The 17674-nt window shown below is 48.7% G+C and overlaps 7 protein-coding genes and 1 non-coding gene across 8 annotated transcripts; 3 read left to right on the top strand and 5 right to left on the bottom strand.

Moving 5' to 3' along the window:
• Nucleotides 1-1009: 1009 nt before the first annotated feature.
• On the top strand, nt 1010-2038 carry FMAN_03059 (putative phosphoribosylaminoimidazole-succinocarboxamide synthase; the record flags this gene model as incomplete). The annotated part of the gene is made up of 2 exons (XM_041831828.1): nt 1010-1356; nt 1468-2038. The coding sequence occupies 2 exons, from the start codon at nt 1010-1012 to the stop codon at nt 2036-2038; spliced, it is 918 nt and encodes a 305-aa protein (XP_041682353.1).
• A 208-nt stretch (nt 2039-2246) lies between these two features.
• Nucleotides 2247-3740, bottom strand: FMAN_03060 (uncharacterized protein; the record flags this gene model as incomplete). Its single annotated transcript, XM_041831829.1, has 5 exons — nt 2247-2268; nt 2322-2979; nt 3028-3430; nt 3488-3529; nt 3576-3740. The coding sequence occupies 5 exons, from the start codon at nt 3738-3740 to the stop codon at nt 2247-2249; spliced, it is 1290 nt and encodes a 429-aa protein (XP_041682354.1).
• A 933-nt stretch (nt 3741-4673) lies between these two features.
• On the top strand, nt 4674-7620 carry FMAN_03061 (uncharacterized protein; the record flags this gene model as incomplete). Its single annotated transcript, XM_041831831.1, has 3 exons — nt 4674-6226; nt 6274-6504; nt 6573-7620. The coding sequence occupies 3 exons, from the start codon at nt 4674-4676 to the stop codon at nt 7618-7620; spliced, it is 2832 nt and encodes a 943-aa protein (XP_041682355.1).
• A 2279-nt stretch (nt 7621-9899) lies between these two features.
• On the bottom strand, nt 9900-11674 carry FMAN_03062 (uncharacterized protein; the record flags this gene model as incomplete). Its single annotated transcript, XM_041831832.1, has 2 exons — nt 9900-11317; nt 11365-11674. The coding sequence occupies 2 exons, from the start codon at nt 11672-11674 to the stop codon at nt 9900-9902; spliced, it is 1728 nt and encodes a 575-aa protein (XP_041682356.1).
• Nucleotides 11675-12406: 732 nt separating this feature from the next.
• Nucleotides 12407-12489, bottom strand: tRNA. The gene is given in 2 exon segments: nt 12407-12442; nt 12453-12489. It is a non-coding gene; the product is annotated as a tRNA-Lys (tRNA).
• Nucleotides 12490-12761: 272 nt separating this feature from the next.
• On the bottom strand, nt 12762-14822 carry FMAN_03063 (putative RSM22-mitochondrial ribosomal protein, small subunit; the record flags this gene model as incomplete). The annotated part of the gene is made up of 1 exon (XM_041831833.1): nt 12762-14822. One exon carries the CDS (start codon nt 14820-14822, stop codon nt 12762-12764), a length of 2061 nt encoding a protein of 686 aa, XP_041682357.1.
• Nucleotides 14823-15480: 658 nt separating this feature from the next.
• FMAN_03064 (putative thioredoxin) lies at nt 15481-16229 on the bottom strand (the record flags this gene model as incomplete). The annotated part of the gene is made up of 3 exons (XM_041831834.1): nt 15481-15630; nt 15691-16094; nt 16151-16229. 3 exons carry the CDS (start codon nt 16227-16229, stop codon nt 15481-15483), a joined length of 633 nt encoding a protein of 210 aa, XP_041682358.1.
• Nucleotides 16230-16494: 265 nt separating this feature from the next.
• Nucleotides 16495-17616, top strand: FMAN_03065 (uncharacterized protein; the record flags this gene model as incomplete). Its single annotated transcript, XM_041831835.1, has 3 exons — nt 16495-16521; nt 16573-16697; nt 16746-17616. The coding sequence occupies 3 exons, from the start codon at nt 16495-16497 to the stop codon at nt 17614-17616; spliced, it is 1023 nt and encodes a 340-aa protein (XP_041682359.1).
• Nucleotides 17617-17674: the final 58 nt, after the last annotated feature.

The raw sequence follows: 17674 nt of genomic DNA on the forward strand, positions 1-17674 counted from the left end.
ATATATTCCTGAAATATGACTACCTGAATAGAAGGTAGATAAATGTATGTGACCCGTCTGATATCACAGGTGCTTGATCTAGAATGCTATAATGTTTCGCACAGCTTTACAATGAGATCTAGTTTCATTCATTGCACTCATATAGGAACATAGTTCAGTCCAGGTTTAGCATCTGATCTCCAATGTTCCCTCTTTCCTTTGACTACGTTGCTGGAGACAAAAGGGAAGTGGATGTCTTCAATCATACCATACATATTGTTCCTGTGAACGCTTTTGGCAATGGGATTCGAGATTCATGAAATCTGATAAAATACAGATCCTGGCTGCCACTTTGCACTCCAATGTTGCTCCATTTGCCTTCATACTCGCGAAACTCGTCGCCAACCATATGAAAGTTGTCATACAGTCTAATCCAGATATGGCGATCCACGAGAGAAACTCGACCTGATATGAAGAAGAGACGAATAAGAGCCAAGAAACTCCATTATGATATAAAAGAAGCCTCCGAATCACATCTGCTCATTCAAAATACCCACTCTAGGTATTTTACTGAATGATAATGAAGTCTGGATGAAAGCAAGCCGTAGCCAATAACATCATGAGAGTGGAGCCTTGTGAGACCGTGCCGGAAGCATCATTTGACACTGTAAAACACTGTACGCGACTCGTTCTTGTTGCCCCTGTCAGTAAGTGCGATCGGTTCTTGTTCAGTTATTTTATGAGGAGGAATGCGTCGCAGGTGGAAAGTCTGCTTTCCCATCAAAGGCTTTGGTCAGCCGTCTCCAATGGCGAAATTGCACTGGCATATACTTCTATGACTCAGTGGAGAAGCTTTCCAAGATGTATCCAAGTCACAGGCTAAATTTTTCTCCTCACACTTTCGTCACCTCATCATCAACTTCCTCCCTTCAGGTATCATCACAACCGTGACCAACCCTGGACACTCACAAATTGACTTTATTCCAACAAGTCAAACCTGATCAATTCAAACCCACCGAATTCAGTCACAATGTCTGCTTTGACGGAAATCACGCTTCCAAGCTTTCAAAAGATTGCTTCAGGCAAAGTGCGCGACCTGTTTGAGCTGCCAGACAAGAACACTCTTCTCTTTGTGGCCTCCGACCGTGTCTCTGCGTATGATGCTGTTCTGAAGAACCCAATCCCTGACAAGGGCAAGATTTTGACCCTTGTCTCGGCTCATTGGTTCCACGTTTTAACAGAGCGCATTCCTGGCCTCCGCACCCATTTCATCAGTCTCGATATTCCCGAGGGCGTTACTCCCGAAGAAGCAAAGACCATCAAGGACCGTTCGATGGTCGTGAAGAAGCTTTCTGTCATCAAGATCGAATCAATTGTGTACGTTCCCCATCCCAATGCAAAAGTACCACACGAAACCCTCCCTTGACCATGAAATAGATCTTCAGTTTCGTAATCTATAGGGACATTTAAGCACTAACAGTCTTATAGGCGAGGTTACCTGACAGGCTCCGCTTTCAAGGAGTACAAGCAGAAGGGAACCGTTCATGGTATCACCGTCGAGCCTGGTATGGAGGAGGCCCAAAAGTTCAAGCAGCCTCTTTGGACTCCAAGCACCAAGGCTGATGCTGGAGAACACGACGAGAACATCCACCCTGATGACGCTTGGAAGGAGGTTGGTGATCGTGAGACTGCAGACCGTGTGAAGGAACTCTCCCTCAAGATCTACGAGGAGGCTGCCAAGTATGCCGAAGAGCGAGGCATTCTCTTGGCTGACACCAAGTTTGAATTTGCCAAGGATGGAGAAGGAAACATCTACCTCGTTGATGAGGTTCTGACCCCTGATTCTTCTCGATTCTGGCCAGCAGCCGGCTACATGCCTGGCCGCGACCAGGACAGCTTTGACAAGCAATTCATCCGCAACTGGCTCACCAAGGAAGGACTAAAGGGCAAGGAGGGCGTGGAGCTACCCCAGGACATCGTTCAGGCTACAGCAGACCGCTACCGAGAGGCCTTCCTCATGTTGACTGGTAAGAAGTTCGAGGATGCTGTTAGCCAGTAGATGGCAGATACAAAAGTGCACCAAGACAAGCTACCAAATCATCATCGCTCGGACTGAAGGTTGATTTCTAGCATGATATCAAAGCTACAGCCACCTACATTCCTATCTATGATGGCTGGCTGTTTTCTACCTCTATCTTTGAAATTTCTGACACTTGTTTGAATTTGTCCATCATAAGTTTGATCATCCTTTTCCACTGCCATTCAGGCTAAGATATCGCTTTGTGGATTCTACAATTATTAGCATTGGCACTTGGTCATTAATGCAATAACCATCAACATACCTCCGAAGCCCCTCGGTAACAGTTCTTGGATCTTGCGAATATACCATTCGGAACCATCCCGGCTCGATAGAATGCTCCTCGCGGGGGTGCAGAAACACACCCATCTTATGCAACCTTTTCGCGAGAGCAAATTCCTGATTCGACTCTCCGTCTAAGTCGGATGGAAGGTATGGGGATAGATCAACCCAAATAAAGAACCCTGCGTTACTGCCGGGTAAGTACTTAATACCCATGTCACGGAGCTGGGACGTAATATGGCGATGTGCTTGGGCAAGTTTTAGCCTTGAAGAGTCAATAAAAGCTCGACACCACGCTCGATCCTCAAGCATGGCACTTCCGATAGCCAAGCTAGCTCCAGAGGGGTTGTTGAATCTCAAGGCCGCTTCGATAGCCCGGAGGACAGGTTGGCTGTGAGTGATTATGGCACCAAGCCGAAGACCAGCCGCACCGAAGTCTTTGCTAAGACCATAAGTGACATGAAGAAGTTCTGGATTTATAAGACCAGTCGGATCAATTGAAAGTATGGAGGTGAAAGGGACTGCCGGCTCATCTGTGTCGAAAACGGAGCAGGCGTATATTTCATCGCTCAGCAGATGCAGTCTATGTTTCTGGCAGAAGTGCATTATGCTGATGAGCGTCGACTTATGATAACAGCGTCCTGAAATTGTTTAGGTCTTTGGGCAGAGAAGTACCAACAGTTTCTTACCAAGGGGGTTATGGGGATTAACGATCAGCACCATCTTGACATTGACCCCGGCCTTTCGAGAGCGCAACAACGCCTCCTCGAACTTTTCGACAATATCATCTTGGAACGCTTCTTCTATCTCATTGTTGGAGTATACGACTCTAACTTGGGACATGTTACCGAAATCAAGCTCGAATCGGCCATATACAGGCCTGCTGGTCAAGACGCCATCACCGGGATCCGCGACTCCCCAGGCGAGAATATCATGCATTGCGGTAGCAGCACCAACGCAACGAATCATATCAGGAGTTACAGGGCTATAAGGTTGAAGGTATTCGTTGAGGTGGGCCGCTAATGCTTTGGGGAATCGAGAACCCCCTGCATGGCTACCTCGATAGAGGAAATCTGTTAGGGAGATGGTGACCTGTGTGCGTGAGTTTTGAGCTGTTCCGCTTTTCCGGATTGGCGAATACGCTCATACATTCTTGTCTGTGAACTCCTTCAATTCACTCGTCACCAAAGCCTAGTATGGTCAGCATTCTGAAGCTCTAGCTAAAAAGCTCGCGTACATGCTCAGCTGTGCCAAATGATATCAAACCATCTGGGTTATGATCTGCATCATAGTCTCCTCTCGGTGCGAACCTCCATGGGAGATCTAGGCCACCAACTGCCTCTGTGGCTCGTTGTGATAGGAAACCCATCTTTGCATCGGAGAAATCGAGATTTATCAACATGATGAAGACTTCACTTGAGAGATATTGTCTTGCAATAGCGGGGCTGATGAGTCAGCTGTTCATGGTAAGATCTACAATACTTGCCCAGACTGACTCTTGCTGGCCTTTGGAGGTATTATAAAATTTAGATATTTGGTTAATGGTAGGAGGTTGTTGATTGACACACGAAGTGAGATATTGGCTGTGAGATAAGGATATTTCTTGTATGGTCCCCACTGGCGTTGCCAGCCAGGGCATATTATATACGTATTTCTAATAAGTAAAAGCGGTATTGACGAAGAACCTTGATGGGTAGGTAAGGTAATTGAGCAAAACTGGTCCACGATCATATGTATACGCGCTTCAGGTTCTTTTGAGTGAGCTCGCGTTGTTTAATACCAGAAATGGATAGATGGTGAACAGGGCATTGAGAACGCCTCAAAGAGCAAGAAAACTTCGGACCCGGAACCGAGGTGCCACAATGATCACGAAGGCAGTCTAAAAGTCTATTAAGCGTACCGTGGATTGACATGAGTCTCTTTGTCGTTTTGAGTAGAGCTTCTAGATTTCCTTGCCTCCTGTTCCGCTGACGTCGTGTGTAACGGGCCGGGCCGGGCATCAGCCCCTCTGGCTGAAATGCGGCAACACTGGCCCTCTTAGGTACTAAGGTACAAATAGCTCCAGTCTCTTTTGGAGCGGTAAAGAATCCGTCACCAATACTAATGAATGTCAACTGAACTGCGGAGAAAATGCCGATAGATGGCGAAATTGCCATATTGCGGTTGAAATGTCGGTGTTGGCCATCGTCCCGTGTCCAGTTCTTTCGCGTGTCGCGCTTACCCATGAGACGCGTGCCACTTTTGACGTGTGACAAACTCTAACTAAATAACTCCTTTCACCAAATCTCGTCTCCTAGACATGACATGACACTTTATACCCCAACATACCTTCGGGATGTTACAACCACAACACGTCATCGAAATCAGTGATGACGATGATGACGACGCGCCTGAGATTGAAGAAAGTGAATGGAAGAAGAAGCTGTTCGCGTCCCTGAATGCCATCCAGGCAGAACCTAGACTTGTATCCTTCAGGAGCTACCACGAGTTCGTCAACCCGGGTCTCAAAATTGGAGGGCAGCAAATAATACCGCTACCTCTAACAGATCACTATGCCGATATGATCAAAGAGCTGAGCCACTCGGTTCAGGGTACTGACAACAAGGCCCAGAATGTCTGGGAGCTTGACCGTGCGCAATTCGACTTGATCAATCCGGCCTGGCGGTCATGTCTGGACAGGATAGCACAGGACATCACTAAGGAACTCGATGTACAAAATGCCTTGCTGAGTCCAAAAAAGTTGACACTTCAAGGGCCGGGCCCTATAGTCGAGCAAGACCAAAGCCTTGAGCAATCTGATCGCATTGTTGGCCACATTTCTATTTGTCTGCCCTCTGAGCACCACGGTGGAGATATTGGTGTATCTCTTGGTGGAAGACGGAAAACCGTGTCAACTGCAGCTTCGTCGGCTCTCGCCCTGTCCGCCATTGGCTGGATTTCTTCTGCACACAGCCTGGCCACCGAACTGGTCTCCGGATATCGGCTCACTATCTCGTACATAGTCCATCGGTTCAACGATGGGAAAAGAAATGCCCCTTCATCATACGTGGGAAGCGGCCGCCTGGAAGAAGTTCTTCAGATGTGGCAGCGCCGACATTTTGGCACCAAAAAGATACTGTATAAATTAGACGACGAGAAAGGCACCGGGGTTTTATCTCTCCGAGAAGCAAGGGGCCGGGACAAGGCAGTGTGCGAAGCTTTGTCCGCGGCTTGTTCAGAAGCCGGGCTTTACATGCTGTTCGCTGAAATCACGCACGAGGTCACCGATAATCTCATTCAAAAAACCGTGGAAAGTTCAATTAACGGACTCTTCACGCCTGAAGGTCAATTCTTGGCGGAAAACAAAGAGCTTGATGCAGAAAACGAGGTATTGGGCTTTGATGTTGATCGGCAATGGGACCTTGAACCTGCCAGTGATGATGATGAAGGCATGAGTAATGAACATCTCATGGAAGAACACGAAATGACTCGCCGCTGGCACGACCATGCAGTCCTTCTGATACCTAAAGAAGGATTGCTGGACATGGTGAGACCAGATGATATTCGCAACACCTCTCCGCGGCCAGGACGACATACTCGAGATCACAAGACCCATCATCCAGGCGTAGCACCTGTTGTTGCAATGGTTGTCGACGACTTGGAGAAGAATCCTGCGGGTACAATCAAGGTGGCAGAAAACATAATTGACAAGCTTTGCGACTCTGGGACTGACACGCAAGTGCTATGCACGTGCATCAACCCCATCGTGAACTGGTGCTTGAGGTCTGGTTATATGCCACTATATACAACGGCTTTCCGAAAAACACCCATCACTGTGGTGCATGTACTTGCAGAGTATCTTGCAGGGAAGTATGAAGGCTCAGAAGATTCTATCGATTGGAAAGAATGGTAAGTTTCTTGCGTCTAAAGCCATGTATTACCTAACCTCAATACAGGCTTGATGGTATCACAAAGGAGCCCATTGTGGGACTTGGATTGTTGTATCGCGACTTTTCGCGTATTATTCTGGCTGTCAGTCCACCCGTATGGAAATCTTTTGATAAATGGTCGGAGACAATAATGGACGAGAAGCTCAACACAGAGCTCAATTGGGAGTATAAGGATCTGGAAATGATTCTCGACTTAATGCGGCTCCGTTGCGACAGCACTCAATGGATTGTCAACAGGTTCGTCTATCTTCTTTTGCCGACCGTTACTTACTCGAGTCGATTTGATACTTATGCGATGTTTTTAGGCTACTTCCTAGAGTTGCGTCTGGGCGTCACAGCGAGAGCCATAGCGCGCTTTTGATTCAACTTCTATTCCACATTTACCAGTTCAGAAATGAACCACCATTTAAACATGCAAAGGAAATGTTCAAAAGCATTATAAATCACAGCGATGGTGAACTCAACTTCTCACCCCTTAGGCTTGAGCCTGCGGAAGAAGGGTGGTTGGTCGAGACTCCAAGACACGATTTAATCTGCGGGCCTTTTGTTCGGCTCATCACTGAGTGCCACGCTATAGGAGCATTCGTAGAAGCTTCTAAGGTAGTTGAAGAGACGTTTTCTCTCTTTGTGGCAGAGAAAGCGAGATGGATTTTCGTCAAAGATCCATTCGGCGTTATCTTCTGCTTGATAACCCCCCTCATTCGTTTGTCCGCAGACGGCCCTTGGAGAAAAATACCAGCTTTGTTGGATACTCTTGAGCTTCTTGTGCGCAAAATCATCCGCCTAGACTTGCCCAGACAATCTCAGGCTGGCGGCGGATTGGTTTTCCGAGAGCGAGGTTGTGGGTTCTGTGGGGATTGTGCTGCACTGGATCGATTCCTGACTTCGCCTGAGACGACTGTTTGGGAATTCAACGCACCAAAGACTCGAAGGTTGCATATCGAGCATGCTATCGGGGTAGAAAAGTCGCTCCAAGCCTTAAGGATATTGGATCAGACAACTGGCACGTGTGAGAAACTCACAGTGACCAAGACCGGGGCCCAGGCTGAACCTGACTTGCGAAGCTGGGTTTTCAACTACAATGGCTTAGAGAGAGTTCTTCAACCTCTCCGAGGTGACTTCATGAAGAAGGCACTTGGTGAGAAACGATACCGTGAGATCATCTTGCTGGCGGGAGTAAGTCCATACGGGCCGCGACCGAATTCACCTGAAGTGAGAAGGCCACCCACTGCGGAAGAATCACACCCTAACAAACGACTTTGCATCTCCGGGATGGGCGGCATAGACCAGGGTTTGCCGCACAATCAAAGAGAAGATCGAGCAGCAAGTCAAACAGAAGCGGGCAACGTTTAGCACTGCGAACAAACAGTTTCTTGTTATTATTTGTTTGCTACGTTTGATCTCATTAACAAGAGGGAGGGTCACTGCATTCATCTGTGCCTTACAGTAACTGTTAATTCAACGTTATACAAGGATAGTGTGATGGCCATTTCCAACGGGTGTCCTCTGATCTCCGCAATAGGATGGGTGTCGACACTTCGGTACGCAATACATGGGAGCTTGATGCCTCGAAGTTCAATCTCGTGAGCAAGAAGTGGTTTGAGGACTTTAGCCCAAGGATACTGCGCGATACGACCAAAGGACTCTGTATATTCGAACTACGAGCCAATCCTTACAAGCTTCTCCCCCACGAACCCGGATCGTTCTTCCAAACCCATGGTGATTCAGAAAAGGAACAAGACATGATCAGAACTCTAGTCGTCTGTCTTCCCTCGCAACACGAGGGTGGTGACGTTTGCTTGTCCTTTGGATCTCAAAAACGGCGTCTTTCAACAGCCGAAAACCCCGAATTTGACCTCACAACCATATCCTGGTATTCAGATGTGACACATGAAGTCGAGCGACTGACATCTGGATATCGACTCGTCCTCACCTACAAATTTCTTTGCAACGGGGGAAGATAAGCTATCGGCCTCCACTTTCTCCCAGCACAGCAGGGCTCTCAAATCCATGCTGATTAAGTTTCGGACTGACTTCCCTTCAATCGGTAAACTTCTTTACCTCTTAGATCACCTTTACACAAAGCCAAGCTTGTGTTTGAGAGATCTTAAAAGCCACGATCGATCCGTTGGACGTTGTTTGAACGAGATCTGCTCAGAAGCTGGCTTCTACTTCATGCTGGGACAGACAACGCGTTCTCAAGTTGACTGTGATGGATGCCAAGATCAAACTACCTTAGGATTCTGTACAATCTGAACGGTGATCAACTTTCTCCAAAACTCGTTCTCGACTTTGAAGACTTCTTGGGCTACGGCATTGGGAGGAAAGCCGCCCACAGCGAGGATGACGGGAGTTTGTTTGGTAAGGCGGAAGTGGCGCGCGTGTTTCGTTTCTACAAGACGAGATACAATCTCAGATTTTATGGAAGCTCGGCCACTATTGTTTCATTCTCAGGATCTTCAAAAAGCACAGGGATGAAGAAGAATGGATAATTCGAACGTAAGTTGGTCAGAGATGTTGCGTGATATTAGAAGAGCAAATCACTCGCACTTCTAGTTTTGTTCGAAAAATTGTACCTAGAGCTGAAAGGTCCCTTTTGAAGAGTCTTTCGTGGTGCATGTCATCTCAGAGAATGTTTTGTATGATAAACTCCCCGAGCTCTACAAGTCCATCCTTGACCATGGTAGACAACAGCTGTGCTTCACAGTGGAAGAAGTCAGATCTCGTCTATCTAAGGACTGGTGGCTTCAAGGCTGGAAGCTCGTCGAACAGCTGAAAGAAGCTTATATCAATTCTACGGCACATGAGGCTTTGCGTTTGCTGGAGCAGAGCTGCAAAACTCTAAATGACAACAAGGAGATCTGGCTCCCAGAGGACAACTATGGTATGTTTGACCAGTTTCTTGATACTCTCCTCAAGATTCTGGAGGCAAATAAGGCGCCTCCAATTCCGGCAGTCCAGGATTTCCTAGAAACCGCGCTGCTAGAGGTGCTCCATCGCTCAATTCATTTTCGGTCAGACGAACTTGTAGGACGGGCTCACAAAAGTCCCCCTGTTGGAACAAAACAGAGTGCAAAGACTTCCAATGGCTTGATGCTTTCCTTAAGGATCCTAAACAGCAAATATGGGAATACTCAATCAATCGCACGCAACTGAATCACCTTGAGTATCATCTAAAAGATCCGATCTACTCACTCAAGAAAATGGAGGCTGACTCGACTGTCCAGCTGATGATTACAAAGTTGGGGACCAATTTTGACAGGACATTGCGTGACTGGCAAAAGAAAAGGCCCTTGGGAAAGTGGAGAGCCAGCTCTATAGATCGAGAGGTAACTACTTGAAAGGTCTTTTGGGTGATGAAGTATAAAGAGCTTGCCCTTTTGGAAAAGCCTGGACAGGAAGACTTGCGGAAAGCTTTAGCAAGCAAGAGACCGTTAGTGGAGGACGGCGATGCACCGCTATGTGTCTACACGATACGCTCGCGTGCAGAGTGAATCAAAATTGGATAGTAATGATGGTCATTGTTGATATGAGTCTATGTAGAAGTAATATCCAGATCTACCCAACTCCAGCTATGCAACCCTTATCATGCCCGCGTAAACTCCAAACCAAATCATATAGGGTATCATGAATCATGCTTGCAAGGCCTCAAGGCCGACGGTGAAATCTTCGATCTCCATCCCTCTAAATCCCTCCTCAACGACCCAAGCTCGACCCTTTTCAGGGGTGAACAGAGTCTCACAAGATCGTCCAACAACTAAGAGACCTGGAGGCCGGCTGCCCTCTGTCTCAATAGCCTCAGCAACATGCTCAAGTGTAGTTCTAATAACCCGCTGGTCGGGACAACTGGCACGCTCGATGACAGCGCACGGAGTGTTGCGGGGCCAGAGTACTCGCTTGCTCTCGCCTGTTACGGGCGAGACTTGAGTAGGTTCTGGTGGAGGAGGGGGTTGCGCCAAAGCAGCCTCTTCGTTGGCCGGGGCAAGAGGCTCGAGCTCGATGTGAGTGGTCAGCTCACGAATGAGGCCGTTGATGCGGTGAAGGGCCATGAGGAAGACGACAGTACGGCTGGGCACGAACTCTGGTGGTGACGGAGCCTTGCCCTTCTTGCCCGTACCAGTGCATATCAGGATCTGGTCAGCAACATCACGTTGCGTAGGAGGGATGGCAGCGAAAAGAGGAGCACTAAGAGCACTTGTCACACCTGGGAGAACCGATACTCTGTCCCCAAAGCCGTGTTGACGGAAGTAGGCAACCTCTTCACCACCACGGCCATATACATATGGATCACCCTGCTTGAGGCGCAGCACTGTCTTGCCCTCTTGGACTCCGGCGAGAGCCATTTCAAGAAGTTCTTCTTGAGCGCGATCTGCGTTACCGGGGAACTTGCGAGCGATCTGAACAGGAGTGCGGCGGGGGATAAGGTCAAGGACACCAGAAGGCACCAGCTTATCAGCGAGAATAAGATCAGCGGTCTTGATAGCTTTATGGGTAGCTTGGGTGAGGAGGTCCGGGTGGCCAGGTCCGCTACCAGCCAAGATAATGGTGCCAACACGCTTCTCTGGTGTACCAGGATCACGCTTGATATCGGGACCGTTACCGGGATATGACTTGAGAACCGTCTCGACATCGTTGTCGGTAATAGCAGCGAGACGCTTGAGGGGCCAGTATTCACAGACTTGACTCAACCAGCGCACCCTTCGGTTCTTTGCATCCTCCTCAGTAATCAAGCGGTTGAATTGAGCGTTTTGGTCATAGGAATCATCAAGAGAGGCGGGGTCGTCTTGAGCACCTAGGGAATCCTCATCATGGATGCGGCGGCGGACGTCTCCGAGGCGTGTGCAGGCAGCACCGAGGTTGACCGGGAGAGAAGCGGCAATATCACGACGAATTCTCGAGGCTAGCTTACAGCCGCGACCATTTGTAGTGACGCCGATCTGGAGCGGGCCGTCGGTGTGTGTCGAGAGGAGAGAGAATGTGCAGAGTTGAGGAGCGTCAACAACGTTTACGGGAATTCGATTTCGTTTACAGAGGGCAGAAATATGAAGGCCTGGAAATTGTTATTAATTATCCTTGTACTCTTGGTATAAGACATACTTTGAGGGTCTCGTGGTCCTGATGTGACAAAGACGGCATCGACTACACCATCCACTTCCTCGCGGCCAAGTCTTAGCAAATCGGCGTCTTCGAACTGCTTCTTGTGCCATTGGACACTGCCATCGTCGACCTTCTTTTGTAGAGCATAGTGAAGCTCAGAGCCTTCGGGGGCAATAAGGATTGGTTTTGCGCCAGAGCTTAGAGACTGGGTACATCGAGTCGCAGCGAGCGGGTTGGTGCCGATAACGAGATGAGTATTGCCTCTGCAGTTGAGAGCTGCGAGAAGCGAAGATGGTATTATTGATGTCATTTTGAATAGAGAAATTGGTCTGCTTATGCAGAAAAGAAGGAAAAGAAATCTTTCACCTCAACAAAAACGCACCAAAATATCGCGACTGCGAGACTCGGTCAGCTTATAAAAGAGCTCTCTCATGAACTGAACTGAACGAGACTAGACCCTGAACCCCTGCTCTTTCCCTCATGAGCAGATGGAAAATGGAAAAAAAAGTTACCCCATTGCCCCTCCCCCTCCAAAGAACTCCAAATCAGGCTCGTGTCATTGGCTCAAACTCACGCCATCTCTCTAATCGGGCTGTCGGCGGGCACCAAAGACACCCTTGATAACGCAATCGCCGACTTCCGCGGGCCGCAACCGGAGATGTCAGAATTGCGATAAAGCACGTTATTTCAAGTGTGGGCAGCGATAAGATGATCTGATGCAGAGCATGCAATTCCCTGGTTTTGGTTCTTGGGCGGAGATGCAAATTTCGAGAAAACCATCCGATATCAGAACAGGCGACGATAGAATGGCCATGATATGGACTTGGCCTACCCCCATTAGCAGTCCAATCCATGTCATGATGAAGGAATAGCAAGGCCAATTGAATCACAAATTGCCACTCGTCAGGAGTAGACAAAAAGGTGCACATCGTCAAGGCTCACTTCAGAAACACCACCACGCCACCAAAGCACAACCATCATAGAGGGCAAAAACTCAAAAAAAGAAAGCCTCGCAAACGCTCGCAATCGAATTTATAGGAACAGCCCGATGCGGGGGTCGAACCCGCAACCTTGAGATCGCGTACTCGTAAGAGTCTCACGCTCTACCGATTGAGCTAACCGGGCGTGGCTCTTATTGTTGGATTCGATAACTTGGAATGGCATCCAAGAAGTTTACAAGCAAGCCGAACGACTTGGACAATATTCAACATGCTGTTAGATACTACTTCACAGCTAGCAAGTGTGGTTCAAGGACCTCAAGGACCGTTTTGCATAAAATCGTTACATTATTTTGTTGTTTTGGTGTTGAGATCTATCATCATGCCCAATGCCCTCATCATGACCTCCTGGCCTCGAACCAGTTGTTGGTACATCTATTTTACATATAGTACATTCACCTATGATCGACCTCTTCTGTCAGAGTCGTCTTGTAGTTCAGCTTCTACTTCTTCATCCATTTGCTTGGCGATTATCCTCTCTTCCTCTTCCTCAGCCTCGAGGATCTCCTTGATAAGGCGGCTCTTCTTGTCCATCTTGTTTTTTCCACGACGCTCACGAGGGGCGTTCTTCTCGTTGGCACTGATTCCACCAGGGCCCATGACAATCTCGACCTTTCTAGGCTTCTTGCCTTGTCCGGCTCGTTTACCACCGTCGTCGGGTCCCTTGCCAACACGAGCGTTGCGTGGAACTCGCGTCTTGGCTCCGAGCGCCCAAAGGTCGCCCCATCGTGACTTGCGAGCATCGTGGTATGCGAGTTTGCTCTGGCTCTTGGTAACGGTCCATCTCTCAAGCTTGCCTTCCGGTGTGCAGAAGTCAAGGGTGACATGACCCTTCTTCTTCAATGGGGGCATAATAGATCGCGGCAGGCTTTGCATATCGGGCTTTTCGTCAGAGTCTTCGTATCCTTCGAAGGCTCGGTTTGCAGCTTCTTTGCCACTTATAGACCGCTCCTTAGCGACACCACGTCTGAAGGCAACATAGCTGAACTCGACTTCGCCCTGGTTCCTCGTGCTGTTTCCAAGCATTCGAGAATAGAACGCAGGACGGACAAATCTCTGACTGAAATGGCAGTAATCCTTGCGGCCTTTGCTCTTACCAGGTGTCTGATACATCGGGCACAGTCCCTGGTTAGTACAGGGGGCAACAACATATCCAAGCTCCTTTTCCCGTTCATAAGCAGGGTTAAAGGCTTCACTATCAAGCTCTGGCTCTCCGGATTGGGGCAAAAGGAACTGCCGAAGAACGGTGTCTCGAACATGAGCGACAGCCTCAAATCCTCGAGGGTGAGCCTTTTCTAGGACAATCAGAACACCTCCATCTTTGTTTAATAAGGACCAGAGTTTGTTAAGGACTGCTTGTCGATAGTGGTCTTGCTCTTCCTTGAGAAAGAGATGAGAGGCAATAATGACATCATAACTCTTGCGAGGCTGAGGCTTGCTACCCGCATCTAGATGCTCACCCTTCATCTCTCCTGAGTGCTCATAGTCGGGAAGTCGAGGGAGGAAAGTGGTGTTTTCCAGGAAAGTCTTGGTACGGTGTCGTAAACGATCAGAGCCAATAATGACGGTGCGCTTGCCTGGGGGATTATCACCCTTGACTTCACCCTTTTCTTGCAGTAGATCCCATTCTACTCGCACGATCTCGTCCCAGGCAATCAAGCCTGCGCCACCAGATCCTGCATCAAGAACGCTCATGCCACTGCCATCTTTAAGCTTAGACTGAAGCCACTCACTTCCGACTCGCTTGCGAACTTCTTTGAGGGTAGCCATTACTGAGGCATAGGCTGGCGGCATGAAGCCTGCAAGGAAAGCATCTCCTTCAATCTCAGTCATATGTCGCTGATCTGCTGGAAGGCCAACACCAAACATGTTTCCATTCCTCTTAGCCTCAGGTGTCGCAGGAGACAGTGGAAGGCCTGGACCGCCAAACGCTGTTTCAGCGGCACTCTTGACGTGATCGATGTGAGTTCGCTGTAGAAGCTCACGAATCGGCACGATCATTTCGTCTTGTGGCAAGAGAATTTCAATGGGACTTCCCCAGAAACGACCCTCCAGAGTCAGGGGGTGAAATCGTGCCTCCTCGCCAGTAGGTCGCTCACTATGCTCATACTCCTCAGGCCAGGTCGCTTTCGTATCTTCCTCCAGCTGTTCCATTTCCAGCTCTTCCTGGGCCGCTGCTTCATTTTCCGCCTCTTGTTGCTTCTGCTGTGCGACCTTGAAGTCTTCCGAAAGTTTCTGTAGTGCATCGTATTCGCGTTGGCTTCTGGCAACTAAGTCCACGTAGCCTGGCACGATTTGATCGATTGCACGGTCCTCCAAGTCGGGTTCCGGAGTTGGTTCGTTGATGTCTTCGACACCCTCGTTGAAAGGAATTTCGTAAGCGACCTCCTCAAATTCGCCACCTTCCAGCTCTCTCAATACAATGCCTTCATTATCTGGCCGCGGGGGCTGTGGTCCCATGTCTGCATGTTCTGGAATACCTACATCTTCAGGTCTCGTCTCACGCAGCGGCGCACCGTACAACCGTTCGTATACCGCATATTCTTCGTCGTTAAGATATCCCTTTGGTAAAGTATCTCGAAATCTCTGCTTAGCGTCTCGAACAATTTGCTCAATTTCCTCCGGCGACGCCTGTCCCGTTGTTTGTGTGTCTTGTCGCAAACATCTTGACGTCGAAAATGCCTGTGTAATTGCAGCCTTCTTATTGGGCTGCAGGGAACGGAATGATGAAATACGTTGCGAGCGAAGTAAAGCACTGGAAGAATAAAATCCTGACGATAGCGTTAAATAGGAAGCATTACACCTCGGGCAAGCATTTCGTATTCTTCTGGCCGACAACATTTTCTGTACTATACAGATTTGGGGCAATGGAGTCGAAGTTTTACTATAAGAGCTTCGTCTTTTCGTGTATACGCGTGGTCACGTGCTGATTGATATATGTGGCAATTATCTTTAGGTACGCTACAAGCTAACTGGTCACCATGAATCAAAAATGGAGATTCAAGATCATATAAACGAGACGAATGATTCTAGAACTGTATAGTAAGTTCGCCTGAAAAGATTGAATACACATGCCCAAGTAGAGCCCTTTACCGATGAACGCCTTACCCAAAGTTCCTTAATCACCACCAAGATCTGCTAATGTCTTGAAGGACGAACGTGGAGGAGCTCTGGCACCACCACCGGTCTGCGATCCACCGGTGTTTCTTGGTGCTGGTTTACGATGAAGGTTGAAGGGGCTGTCTTCCGCTGACTTATACGGGTCAAACTACCATCTAATTAGCAACCCCAGTATTTCACATTGAAAGACCGCCAGTCGGGCACTTACCGTGAACAGAGAAACAAAGTATAGTCCAAAGAACGCTATCAGAGCGTCGAAGACGGCTTTCAAGTTCCACTGCTTGGACAGCGAGGCAGATCGTGACTCGCCACCGAGCGTTCGCCCGGGAGTCTTGAAAACGTTGCCAGTAGCTGGTCCGCCAAGTTTCACCGCATGATTGATAGCCGCTGTGAGAGCGGGAGGGTTGGCACCCTTGATGGTCTCGATGCAGGTGCCGTTGTGGAAGATCTTGAAGGTCGGCATGGCAGAAACACCTTGGGCTCGGGCGATGCCGGACTGGTTATCGACGTTGACCTTTGCGAAGGCAACCTTCTTCGGGCGTGAGTGTTCTTTGGCGAGAGCTTCGAATGTAGGCGCAATCATCTTGCAGGGACCACACCAGTCGGCGTAAACTAAGTAGAGGTCGTGTTAGTTGTGACATGTATATTCACGGACTGTTCGAACGTACAATCTGCGATGACCACATTTGTACCCGAGAGGAGACTACTCCATTCGGACTCGGAAGCAATGTTGACGGGGCCACTCATGATTGCGATTTCGTTATTGTTCAGTCTGTTTGTTTGTGGTGAAAGGCCACATTTGTCGCATCCTGTTCGCCATGATGCTGACGAAGCGCAGGCGAGCCTCGAAAGGTCTGTGTTGGGCAGGCGGTGACAAAGGCGGCGAGATTCTGCCGGACATTTGGCCCCACTATCACAACTTTTTGCTAGAGTTATAGTTAGGTTGTCGCAACTTTACCTCGAGGTGATCTACACCTTTCAGATCTTATCAGTCCTTGTAATTAACAACAAGATGTCTTACTCAGAGCGCAACTCTAAGGTCAGTAATCAGTCAACACTCAATTCACTCCAGTACACTAACTTTCACCAGAAACGCAAAACCGAACATAATGGTTGGGAGGGAGGTTCCGCCAGACCTTCCACGATATTTGACCCAATTGAAGGTGGTCGACCATGGACCATCTCCGTTGCCATTCCCAGCAGCATCCTCTCAGAGTATGTATCTTTATTATAGTGTCTATCTCTACTAACGAACAATCACAGCCTCGCTTCTGCTGACCAGCGAATGAACCAACCCGCTCGCATTGCTCGTGCCCTCGCTGCTTTCTCTGTCGACGAAGTGGTTGTTTTTGACGATTCTCCTCTCGCGACCCGCCCTCGCCAAACAGATACCAACAGTTACACAGGCGATACCGACCCGTGCCATTTCCTCACGCACATTCTAACCTACCTGGAGGCACCGCCATTTATGCGCAAAGCCCTCTTCCCTCTCCACCCCAACCTGAGACTCACTGCCATGTTGCCCACTCTCGACATGCCGCACCACCCAAACCCCAAGGACTGGATCTCATATCGGGAAGGAATTGTTATTCCTGGTGAAACAAGCACAGGTTCCGGTTCGCTCGTTGAAGTTGGTCTGGGGGAGCCTGTCGAGGTTGAGGCCAAGATCCCAGCAAAGACACGGATAACACTCAAGTTTTCCGAGGATGAGACCCAATATCCTGAGCCTGTGCATCCTGCTGTACCAAGAACTGAGGGCGGTTACTACTGGGGATACAATGTAAGAAGGGCCAGTTCCCTCTCCAATGTTTTCACTGAGAGTCCGTACGAGAACGGTTACGATGTCAGTATTGGCACCTCCGAACGTGGTGTTCCGGCCTCTAAGGTTTTCCCGCCGTCTAAGAGAGTCAACTTCAACCATCTTATCATTGTCTTTGGTGGCCCGCGAGGTTTGGAGTTTGCAGCAATGAACGATCAAGAACTCAGCAGTATGGACATCCAGGGTCCCAGGACCAAGGAGTTGTTCGACCACTGGGTCAATGTTTTGCCCGGTCAAGGATGCCGGAATATCAGGACAGATGAAGCTGTATTTATTGCATTAGCAACATTGAGAGGTATTTGGAATTCTAGTTAGTTTACTGGTATAGCGAACGATACCCTTATTAAGCTTCCCCCTTCATTATCTGACAACA

Source organism: Fusarium mangiferae (assembly GCF_900044065.1).
Source record: "Fusarium mangiferae strain MRC7560 genome assembly, contig: FMAN_scaffold006, whole genome shotgun sequence".
Classification (NCBI taxonomy): Eukaryota; Fungi; Ascomycota; class Sordariomycetes; order Hypocreales; family Nectriaceae; genus Fusarium; species Fusarium mangiferae.